Source organism: Cuculus canorus, chromosome 24 (genome assembly GCF_017976375.1).
Source record: "Cuculus canorus isolate bCucCan1 chromosome 24, bCucCan1.pri, whole genome shotgun sequence".
NCBI lineage: Eukaryota > Metazoa > Chordata > Aves > Cuculiformes > Cuculidae > Cuculus > Cuculus canorus.
Genome location: NC_071424.1, coordinates 3,598,127 through 3,610,039, shown reverse-complemented (window position 1 = coordinate 3,610,039; position 11,913 = coordinate 3,598,127). Strand labels below are relative to the sequence as shown.

General features: G+C 48.3%; 1 protein-coding gene across 1 annotated transcript; it reads left to right on the top strand.

The window, feature by feature from the left end:
- Positions 1–1,486: 1,486 nt before the first annotated feature.
- Positions 1,487–4,260, top strand: TOMM6 (translocase of outer mitochondrial membrane 6). Its single transcript, XM_009569814.2, has 3 exons — positions 1,487–1,641; positions 2,882–2,983; positions 3,939–4,260. Exons 1-2 carry the CDS (start codon positions 1,529–1,531, stop codon positions 2,976–2,978), a joined length of 210 nt encoding a protein of 69 aa, XP_009568109.2. The 5' UTR covers positions 1,487–1,528; the 3' UTR covers positions 2,979–2,983; positions 3,939–4,260.
- The last annotated feature ends 7,653 nt before the right edge of the window (positions 4,261–11,913 follow it).

The window sequence follows — 11,913 nt, the reverse complement described above, 5'->3', positions numbered from 1 at the left end:
TTTACAGTCAACTCCGCTAATTTGGAGCTTTGGCTTCAGCTCTGCCTGACCTCACATTTGAGATGGGGAAAGGCTGCAAACAGGGAATTAGAGAAGAAGAGACATCTGCCCAGCATAGATCAGACTGAACACAAGACGTTCTCATCTCCAATGCATGAACAGTGGCTGGAAAAACCCTGTGTGCAATAAAACCATGCTCTCAGAGGAACATTCTGCCTAACTTTCAAAGAACACAATCAGTTAGATGAAACTTGATTAAGCTTAAATCAAAAGAATCCCACTTTTTGTGGGATAACTACTTCTTGTATCAACTCCAACACTGAACCCTGACCCCAAGGGCGCATCCGCACCCTTTCTGCTCACCTCCACCTTCCCTGGGCAGCCTCTCCCAGCGCTTGACACCTGTTTTGGGGGAGAAAACTGCCCATTAAGCTGCTGCCCATTAAACAGCGGCTTTCGTGGGGGGGAAATGGTGGCTTTGGGGGCGAAATGGTGACTTTGAGGGGTGAAACGGTGGCTTTGGGAGGTGGAAAGGTGGGTTTTGGGGGTGAAAAGGTGGCTTTGGGGGGGGAACGGTGGATTTGGGGGTCAAAAAGGTGGCTTTGGGGGGGCGAAAAGGTGGCTTTGAGGGGTGAAATGGGGGCTTTGGGAGGTGGAAAGGTGGATTTGGGGGGTGAAATGTGGATTTCGGGGGCAAAAAGGTGGCTTTGGGGGGCGAAAAGGTGGCTTTGAGGGGCGAAATGGGGGTTTTGGGAGGTGAAAAGGTGGATTTCAGGGGTGAAAAGGTGGATTTGGAGCTGGCACAGTGGCTTTGGGGGGGTGGAAAGGTGGCTTTGAGGGGTGAAAAGGGGGCTTTGAGGGATGAAAGGGGGGGCTTTGAGGGGTGAAACGGTGTCTTTGAGGGATGAAACGGGGGCTTTGGGAGGTGGAAAGGTGGGTTTTGGAGGTGAAAAGGTGGCTTTGGGGGGAAACGGTGTATTTGGGGCTGGCACAGTGGCTTTGGGGGGTGAAATGGGGGCTTTGAGGGATGAAACGGTGGCTTTGGGAGGTGGAAAGGTGGATTTGGGGAGTGAAACGGTGGCTTTGGGGGCGAAATGGTGACTTTGAAGGGTGAAACAGGGGCTTTGGGAGGTGGAAAGGTGGATTTGGGGGGTGAAAATGTGGCTTTGGAGGGGAAACGGTGGATTTGGGGCTGGCACAGTGGCTTTGGGGGGGTGAAAATGTGGCTTTGAGGGGTGAAATGGGGGTTTTGGGAGGTGGAAAGGTGGATTTGGGGGGGAAAAGGTGACTTTGAGGGGACAACTGTGGATTTGGGGGTAAAAAGGTGGCTTTGGGGAGTCGAAGAGGTGGCTCTGGGGGGGAAACGGTGGATTTGGGAGGTGGAAAGGTGGATTTGGGGAGTGAAACCGTGGCTCTGAAGGACAAAACGCGGGCTTTGGGCGGGGAATCGGCGCCTCTGGGCGGGCACTCGGTGCCTGTGGGCGGTGACGCGGCGCCGCGCCCCGGAGGTGTCGTCAGGGCGGCGGCGATGGCGGCGGCGGCAGCGGCGGGGGGGGCCGCTCCGCGCGCGGCGGGGAGAGGGCTGCGGGGTTGGCTGCGCTCCGCCTACCGCTTCGCCACCGACAGGAACGACTTTCGGAGGTGGTGGTGGTGGTGTTGGGGGGTGGGAATGGGAACGGGAATGGGGATGGGGATGGATACGGGAAGGGGAGAGGGAGCAGAATGGGGCCGGGAAAGGGAATGGGTGAGGGAAGGGCAGTGGGAATGGATACAGGAAAGGGAATGGGTACCAGAATGGGAGTGGATGAGGGAATGGGAGTGGATAAGGGAATGGGAGTGGGAACGGCTGTGGGAATGGGAATGGGTACCGGAAAGGGAGCAGGAAGGGGAATGGGAGTGGGAATGGGAATGGATACGGGAATGGGAATGGGAATGGATACAGGAAAGGGAATGGGAGTGAGAATGGATACAGGAATGGATATGGGAATGGGAATGGGAGCAGGAAGGGGGATGGATAAGGGAATGGATACGGGAATGGGAGCGACAGTGGGATATGGGAAAGGGAATGGGAATGGATATGGGAAAGGGAATGGGAGCAGGAGTGGGGATGGATACGGGAATGAGAGCAGGAAGGGGAATGGGAGCAGGAACGGGGGTGGATATGGGAATGGGAGTGACAATGGGAATGGATACGGGAAAGGGAATGGGAGCGAGAATGGGTACAGGAATGGAAATGAGAGTGGGAATGGGTGTAGGAACAAGGGCAGCTGCGGGAACAAGAGTGGGAATGGGAACGGCTGCAAGAATGGGAGTGGGAGTGGGAATGGGCATGGGAATGGAAGCAGCTGCGGGAGTGAGAACCGGAGCAGCTGTGGGAACAGGAATGGATATGGGAAAGGGAACGGGAATGGTGGCGGGAACAGGAGTGGCAACAGAATGGGTGTGGGAAAGGGAATGGGTACTGGAATGGGAGCAGCTGTGGGAATGGGTGCGGGAATGGGAGCAGGAAGGGGAAAGGGAGCAGCTGCGGGAACAGGAATGGGTGTGGAAACGGCTGTGGAAATGGGAGCGGGAGTGGGAATGGGTGTGGGACCAGGAATGGGAAAGAGAATGGGAGCATGAACAGGGGCAGCTGTGGGAACAGGAGTGGGAAAGAGAACAGGAGCGGGAATAGGTGTGGGAATGGCTGCAGGAGCAGAAATGGATACGGGAAAGGGAATGGGAATAGGAGTAGGTGTGGGAATGGGGGTGGTTGTGGGAACGGGAGCAGGCTGGGGAGCAGGCTGGGGACCAGGAGTGGGTCCAGAAACAGATGTGGGAGCGGGTCTGGATCCAGGAGCAGGTCCAGTCCCGGTCCCAGCACTGCCGGTCTCTCTGTTAGGAACCTGCTGGTGAACCTGGGGCTCTTTGCTGCCGGAGTCTGGGTGGCCCGGAACCTGACGGACATCGACCTGATGGCCCCACAGCCCAGCCCGTAACGGCGGTGAGTCCTGGCAGGAGCCGTGGGGATGTGGGGCCTCTGCCTGGGAGCGGCTGTAGCCGCGGGGACCCGAGGATTGCAGACCCTGGTGGGGGATGTCACTGCACAAGGTGACCAAATAAAAGATAATGAGAGAGGCCAAGAAGGCCGATAGTATCCAGGGGTGCACAGGGAGGAGCGTGGCCAGCAGGGTGAGGGAGGTTCTCCTCCCCCTCTGCTCTGCCCTAGGAGGCCACTTCTGGAGTCCTTAATCCAGTCCTGGGCTGCCCAGCTCAAGGAAAGGCAAGGAGCAACGAGAGAGAGTCCAGCGGAGGCCACAGAGGTGATGATGAGAGGACTGGGGCATCTCTCGTGGGAGGAAAGGCTGGAAGCCCTGGGTCTGTTCATTCTGGAGAAGAGAAGGCTGAGAGGGGATCCCGTCAGTGCTGATCAGTATCTGATGGGCAGGAGGAGGGGCAGACTCTGTTCGGTGATGCCCAGCGACAGGACAAGGGCAACGGGCACAAAGTGGAGCCCAGGGAGTTCCACCTGGACAGGAGGGAAAATTTCTTTACTGTGTTGGTGACGGAGTGTTGGGAAAGGCTGTCCTGGAGGATGCGGAGTCCCCTTCTCTGGAGATATTCAGGGGGTTGGGATTTGGTGATCTTTAAGGTCCCTTCCAACACAAACCATTCTATGATCTCCAAACCTACCTGGATGCGCTCCTGGGCAGCTGCTGGAGGTGACCCTGCTTTAGCAGGAGGGTGGCACTGGACGAGCTCCAGAGAGTCCTTCCAACCTCAACCATTCAGGGATTCTCCGTGTGTGTGACTGAACTCTGAGCACACGCAGAACCAGGAGGACTAAAGCCTAAGAGATCTTAATTTATAAGAAGAGCTGCACCACTGGGTAGGGTTGCTGACAGCAGCAGATGAGAATAGAACCAACGTTGTCTAACTCTGCCTAATTTCTGTCCTAGGGAAGAAACAGGGAGAAGACCTTGCTCTTCCCACAGATGAGGACCAGGGAGGATGCGTTTCACTGTTCCAACATGTTCACGGGAGCACGTTCTGTTCTCCTGAAGCTGCTACTCACCCTTCAATGCTCTCTTATTTAAAGCAGTGACAAGGTGGGGGGGAAAAGCTTTTAAATGTGAGAGGGAGAACTTATTTTCAGTTTGTTCTGCAAGGCACATTGGGAATAGTTTTCTCAAGGATGTGAAGCCATTGTGCATGGAATTTTCTTCTGTACCCCCATCCATGTGTTTAATAAAATACATAGAGTAATGACATAATCTACTGGAATTTTGTTTTTTTTTTTAATAAGAAACTTCAGCTTACAAAAACAAGGTGTAAAAAGAGTAAAGGCTTACAAAAAAAATCATAAAAAACATGATTTATATTTCACACCCGAAAGACAAAAGAACAATTCCAGTCCTGGGTTGTAAGCAGGACCCATCAGCTACTTATTCAAAGAAAAACAAAACTGTGACAAGCCCTAGGTAAACTCTAATGACCAGAAGGTTTCCCAGGTAATGTCCAGATGGGATAAAGCTGGGACACACACTGCAAAGGAACTGATGACTGTGTGGGAAGAAGAAGCCATTGGGTGTTGCATAGCATTTCAGTGCCCTGGACTGAGTCCACAGCTTGATGTTCCCAACCTCCAAGTCCAGCTGGGGCTGGAGAAGCTGTTGGGGACCTCAAGCACCACGTGAGGCTGATGTGGGAGCTACAGCTGTGATTCTCTTGGATGCGTTCCCCATGGAAGATGTCGTTTGTAGAGCAGAATGAACTCCCCAGCCCTGAGCGTTAATGGCAGTAGGACTGCAACATGGCTTCAGATTCTTTGGACAGTTATGCACAGGTTTGGAGTTTAAGACATTCTTCTGAAGTAGCGCTGCTGCAAGGTTTTGTGACCGAGAACTGCCCCTTACCTGCCCCGCAGAGAAACTCACCCTGCTACTGATACGGGTTGTTAAAAATGTTGTTTTCAAAGCAGGTATTTTAACAGCCTGTAAAGAAATGACATTCTTTTGAAGTGCAGATAATCCAAGTTATGCAGAAACAATTTCTGCAGGAAAAGGGGATTAATTAGAACATTAAGTCATTTTGTAGTTGCCCTTAGTTTTGATGACTAATCCTCTCCGGAAGCCTGGGTTCAGGCGCAGGGCGGTTCAGGCACGGGGCAGTTCATGCAGTTAAGTACATAAGGCTGCCAGAGGTGACTTATTGGATGTTGTCTTAACAAACCTTGACTAAAATAAAAGCTGCTGAACCTGCGATTAGGACCACTGCGCTTGCACCGAGCTGCAAGACAGCTGGACAGATTGCTAGAAACATTCAGTAATTAATTGGATTCATTTGTCGCTCGCTGCTGCCCGGGAGCGTCCTTGAAGCAAAGGCAGTCTCATTCATGAGCACAGCATGGTGTACACCAGCTTAAGTCATTAGTGACCTAAGTACCAGCACCTTGAAGCACAAACTGGTGCCTGTTGTAACTTCAAATCCCTCCAGAAGTCACTGAAAAACCAGGAAATCCACCCAGACTCCAGCCTGGCTCCTCACCCAAGAAAGCGGCGCAGTGGTTCACTCCTGTTTTCACAAGGGGATTTCATACAGAGGGAAACCTCAGCTTCCAGCCAGCCTCTGCCAACAGCCCCCTTCCAGCAACCTGAACGCAGAGCGGGATTAACGTTTTTAAAGTGCTGAAGATTAGCTTTAATTCTGCCCTTCCTCAAGTCTGCAGTGAAGCTTCCAGGGCATTATAGCAGAAGCAGGGTCTCCTCAGCAGCATCCAAACCAAGCCCAGCACACCTTACGGGCGCTCTCCCGGGCTGCACTCCTCTCTGAGGAGCTGTCAGAAGCTTCTAAGATGTGTTTAAGTTTCTTTAAAGAAAGGCAGATTTGTTAAAAAGAGGTTTTAATGGGAACAAACTTCCTCCGCTTATTCCTAGATGTATAGCAGGCTGTGGCTTAAAGAGTTTGTGACTGCTTAACCAAAGCTGAAGTTAAGCAGGGAGAAAAACGGGACCTAATTCTCTTTTACGTAGACTCTAGGTTGCCAGGGGTAAGTTACTGTAGTTTGCACATCTGATAAAGAAGGTGAAAACTTGGTTTTCACATGGAAATATGTGGCTTATCTCATAGCAGTGGGAAATAACCTGAAGGGCCAAGCCTAGTAATGTTGTCTTAAGGAGCGTGGTGATGACCTATGTAATGAAAATGCCATTCCTGAATGAGGTACAGAGTTAGGCAGCCCAAACACAGCACTCACTGTGCAAAAGAGGCGCCCCAGGGGTGGTTATCCCAATTCCTCAGCTACGGGTGCCATGAGTCCGTGGTGATGTTACCACGTGCATAGCTCTAGCCAGCCCACGTTACCTTACATTCTTTCACTTTGTCTGGCCACAAGCACGGCACAGATTCATATTGACACTGTTGCAGCGGTATAAGTTATCCCCATGGTGTGCATACAGTTATCTGAGGAAATAAGGCCAGCCTAAGTACTTCACACTTAACTCTGCCCTCACTGAAGGGATGCGGTGGTTCCCCTCCAGCAGGAGCGACATTCAGAAGCCCCACGCTCTAAAGATGCTCACACAGAAAGCGGCTGTAAAGCAGGAGCAGAAGCAAAAGGAGGCTTTTACGCTTGACAAGTCAGGGTGCAGCAATCCAGCAAGGAAAAAACCAAATCCACCACCTGCCACCTCTAGCAGAAGGATGTCACAAAGCCTAAAAACAAATCAGGTAAAGCCATCAACTGCGTCACCCTCTTTTAAACTCCCAGGTAAGCAAAGCATTTACAGTGACGTTGTGGGCTCCTTTATACGACTTGAGATCTGGGGCATCGTTCCTTAGGAACTGTAATATCCAAATGGAAAAGCACCATTCATTCTAGGAGACTACTGACCAGAGAAAGTTTTTTGCCACAAAAACAATAGGAGGCTGCTGCCAGTGTGACTGCGATTTGATTTTGTTGATGCCTCTGCCTGCAAAACATGCTCTAACACGCAAGGTTTCCTGTCTCTTCTAAACTTAGATGACGGTTTATTGCTGCGGTTGGCTTTGCTTTGCTTGAACCAGTTGTTTCATTTCTCCCAACTCCTTCCCTACCCCCAGCCTCCCCAAAATCAGCAGAAGAGCCCCCCACAGACAGCACTTTGCTGTCACTGCGGTGCCTTCTGTGTCATGCACAGGCTGTGGAACAATAAAGAGCTAATGGTAACATCAATCCTGGGCCTGTGGAGCGGGTCCTCCTCCCTCCCTTTGGAAACGTAGATTGCAAAGCTAATTTTTAAGACTTAAGAACTCTCTTGGAATAATTTTGACCCACCATCCATTAAGCAAGTGGAACCCATACACACACACAAAAGAAAAAGCAGTGTAAGAGAAGGAGCAACCCAAAGGCATAACCCCAAAATTAACTATGACAATTAATCACCAGCTGGTACAGGTAATTAACAGATGTAGCTTTTATCATGGGCTTATAAATCTAGAAGCTTGCTGGAATGCTTCACATTCCCATCTGCAATAAAAAAGTATCAATATTATTGTAATAGACACCAAAAAAAACCCCCACAGAATTGAGGTTTCTTATTCCCACAAGCAATAAATTCTCCACCTCAGCCCGTCCCACCTGATCTCCCACCCGCCAAAGGGATTCGACGCACACAGAAAGGCAGTGTTCAGAGCTGGGGCGTGGATTTTACTGTTCACTTTGCAGAGAGGATCCTTGGCCACTTAAGCAGCCGTATCTATTGCATATTTATTTCATGTAGGCATTACACGGCATGTTTTTGCTCATGCATGGAAGTATTTGCTTGGCGGCTAAGAGGAAACCCATGCCAACCCTGCCAGGACAAACGGGAACTGGGTTTGTTTCTGTTCTAAACCAGCAAATAGAATTCGCCTTGTTACAGAAGACGCTTCCCAAAGCTACAGCTGCTCCATCAAAAACCCCACCGGAGTCTTTACTGCTTCCTCTACGTACTCTCACAGACATCAGCATACGGACCTGGCTGGAGGGATCTAGATGACATAAGAAATCTAAAAAAGGCAGATCTATCCATCTTTGAACAAGCTGTTATTAGAATTACGACAAATACAGAGATTTCAAACATGTAACACTAAAATACCAGCTTCTGAGCTCGCCGGTAAACTTCATTCATATCCAGATGCTCAATACAAAAGCAGCAGTGATGCTGAGCACCTGTAAAAGCACACAAATCTCTGCTACTTCAGTCAGGCAGGGGGAAAACCACATCTTATTTCCTCAACGTTCCTATCCCATGCCAAATATTATTCGATACAAGGCACCAAAGCTAAGGGATCATAAAAAAATCAGTTCACAAAACTGTATGGGCAGGTGAAACTCATCTCCCTGCCTTGTCTCCTGCTTATGTAGTTCTCATTCTGGAACACCACTGACTTCCACTGGAGCTCATCCCGGGTAATCTGCCAACACCAGAGGTTTCTCATAGGGATGCAATTAAGCATATTCAGGCCTGGGGACATTACAATCAACAAAAGAGTTTCTAAGTTACTACCAAGACAATATTTACGCTGGAAGCCTTGCCTTCCAAAAGCAAAAACCCCTCCTGATCATGAGTCCATAGGACACACTTAATGCTTGTACTGTCTTCAGTTTTATTCCTACACTCAAAACCTTCTGGAATTCCCTAAGTGGGGGTGGCAGTGCCACCCACCAGTCTGACGTCAAGCGTTTAATAGGCATTATTCTGTTTGCTGCCTCACATTAACAAGTTCAAAGCCAGCTCAGAGAATTGTTCTGGTCAGAACTAATGGGGAAAAATGTGTTTTTTCAGTGCTTTGCAGAGGAAAGAGTTTTTGGAGTATGCATAGTTTAGCTTGGGAACACGGACAGCAAAGGGATAACAGAAAGGCAAATTTATGTAACTGCTAGTGGAATAGGGTTACCTAAAACAGAGTGGTTTCCAACAGCCACAGCAGACGATGTGTCATACCTGGCCATGAATACATTAAGTTTCTTCATTCTTAAAACCATACAAATTCTTAAAAACATAAAACCCAGTAAATTTGCACTCCTTTTTATGTTTTTAAGGAACAAAAAAAGGAATGCCAATTTACTCACAAGTTGAATGGAATAAGGATGTGCTGGGAAGAGTTCTCTCCCAAAGGCTGCATTCTCTGAGCCTGACGCTGCCAGCGCACAGTGGCTTCTTTCACCTTCAGACAACAACTTGTGAGGTGCCAAGAACCTCACCCTTTACTCCAAGCATCTCTCAGGGCAACTGACTCCTTGCTACAAGACCAGAATCCCAGTACAGGAATCTCAGCACCCAGATAAACCAGTTCTGTTCCCTGTCGTACCAAAATAAAGGTTTTTATGTTGCAGACACTTAGCTTGCAACTCACACCTGTGACCACTGAACCCTATGCACGAGTTCCGTCACATCGTCTGCCAGAGGACCGGCAAAAGCAGAGTCTAAACCTAGAATTATTCCAAATACACATCAGTGTATTAGCAGGACTTGAAGCCATTCCATTAAAAAAGGGACAAAAGTTTGCTTTACAGGCTACCCTCTGTCAGGCATGCGCTTACGTGGGCTTTGCTGTAATTGCCAGGAGTATTTTCATCTTACTGATGTGGAGAGGTGACTTGCAATCAGAATTCCTAGCAAACGGGACACTCTAAAACAGTGTCCACCACGGAAGGAGCACTGGGCTATGCTTTCTATAAAGAAGCCTGCAGCAGATAAATATAAACCAAACAGCATAAAAAAATGCTATACGCTATCGCTTCCAAACAAAAGCTAAATATTACAGAAACCTCACAGTGTTGGAAAAAGCAAGTTTATTTACTTTGAAGTATAATTCATTCCTTCCCTATCAGGGCAATCATTTTTCTGACTGCAGCATCTCCACACCTCAGCGAATGTTACGTGGAGAGGCCACTTGTGTCAAAAGATGTCATTAAATGCTACAAAATCTGCTTGGGTAGCCAGATGCAGGGTATGCTGACAGCTCCCTGCTCCTTTCCGTAGCCCACTTGACTTCCGTGACAACCGCGCTGCTACCTGAATTCAAATATTAACGCAAAACACTCAGTCAAAAGATGAGCATTTGTAGCGCAGAGGCTGGACTCGCTGCAGGACCAACATTAAGGTTTGCCTTTCTATCAATATTTAATATAAACAGGGCCAGCACGGCTGAGGGATTCAGAAAGCAAACACACCATTTGGTAGTCATAGCAAACCATAACTGTCATGTAGAGGAATATAATCCTCTTAGAAAGGGTCTGGAAGCAGAGCCATGGGAAAACAAGTTTTCCCTTCCACACCATAGATTAAAAGGCAGTGTTAAGCCTTGTTTTTCCTTTAATTTTCTTTTTGAGATGCTGTCTTCCCAGAGCACACATTTTGCTGTAGAAAAGAATCCATCAACTCTCTGATAACTCCAAGCACTTGATTTTGATTCTTTCAGGAATGTCAACTCCTACCTGGGCTGAACCCAACTTGGCTTCTCCCACAATCAGTCACGTGCATCTTTACTGGATCTCAGCTTGGCCCTACTGCATTTTCATTGATTTTCTTTACTGGTAGCACAAAAAATCCCCTATTTAGTAAATACCCATCTCTACAGACATCCATAAGGAATCCTTGCTACGTAGAGAGAACCCAAACTCTAACTTTTTAATCAGTTCCCATAGGACTGTTTCAAACTGCAAAAATAAGAGCATATGATCTCAAAATTATAGTTGTCAAAAAGACAGCTTCATAGTCAAAAAGCAGCGCGTTGCTCAGAGAATTTAAGGACAGAGAAGACCTAGCACGACACTGTGCTCTGACAAAATGAGAGCTTCCTGTTTGCTGTGCTCATCTCTGCACGGCTGAAACGATTAACGGCAGCCAAAGTGAGAGATCAATTTGCTCACAGGACAGGAGATTAAAAGCGGCAGTGGAAAAAGAGAAATGGTATTTGGAAAACGTACCTCTTCACTCCCTCCAACAAGGTAGGGTTGTTCTCGGTGTGTGTCTGATGGGTAAATGCTGACAAGAATAAAAGAAGAAGGAAGACGAAGAGAAACGCACTTTCAGAATTCCTCTGCCTGAAAACGGAACCGTTTTTTTCAAAGAACCTCATATTTCAGATTATTTCACCTTTAACCACTCTAAAACAACAATGAACCATCAGGATTAAAAGACACCGTGTCTCTCTGCAGTTACACATTCAGATTTGACTAAAACATGGAACGTGAACCCCAAATTATAAAAACACCTGAGGTGCAACTGTAGGCTGAGGACTGACTATAAAATAGTCGACTAAGGCCCTGTGTTTCTCACAGAATTCTAAACAAGATGATTACAGATACAGACATTTTCGTAGTGGATTTAACTACATTCCTTCCCTTTATGTCCCAGCAAAAATAAAGGCTTCCCAGGCTGAATTCTGCACGCTACACTGGTGCAACCCCCGTCTTCAGTTAGTCTGGGCCTCGTGTGACAACCACAATTCAGGAGTATTTCTGTTCCAGAAGCAGTAACAGAAGCCAGCTCTATCTCCCACCGTCGCAGTGTTACCACCATCCAGTTCCCCTGAGGAAAACAAGCCACACTTGTAAAACAGCACTCGTTTGCTAGTATAAGATGCCTCCACACCACACTTCTGTCACGGCTATGCAAGCCAGGGCTCAGATTTGTTTATAAACCCGGTCCACAAAGTAATGCTGGCAGAAGCCTGTAGCACAGGCTTTTTTTTTTTCTGCCACCGTAAACAGATTTGACACACAGGTACATTCCTGTTTTGTTACAAGGGTTTGGTTTTGTTTTTATAAGCACTTTCTCCAGAGCGGAACTGTTTTAAAAATCACACTCCCAGTGAATTTAGCTGCCAATTCAGTTCAGCCCAAAGAATAAACCATCAAGCGTGCACGCAGCCCTGGTAACACTGAGAAAAAGAGTTGCTGATGAT

What these genes read in the sequence shown, in the direction of transcription:
- TOMM6 (XM_009569814.2), top strand. Translation starts at nt 1,529, where the DNA reads ATGGCGGCGGCGGCAGCGGCGGGGGGGGCCGCTCCGCGCGCGGCGGGG. An exon ending in GACAGGAACGACTTTCGGAG is followed by an intron (nt 1,642 to 2,881) that starts GTGGTGGTGGTG and finishes TCTCTCTGTTAG; the next exon opens with GAACCTGCTGGTGAACCTGG.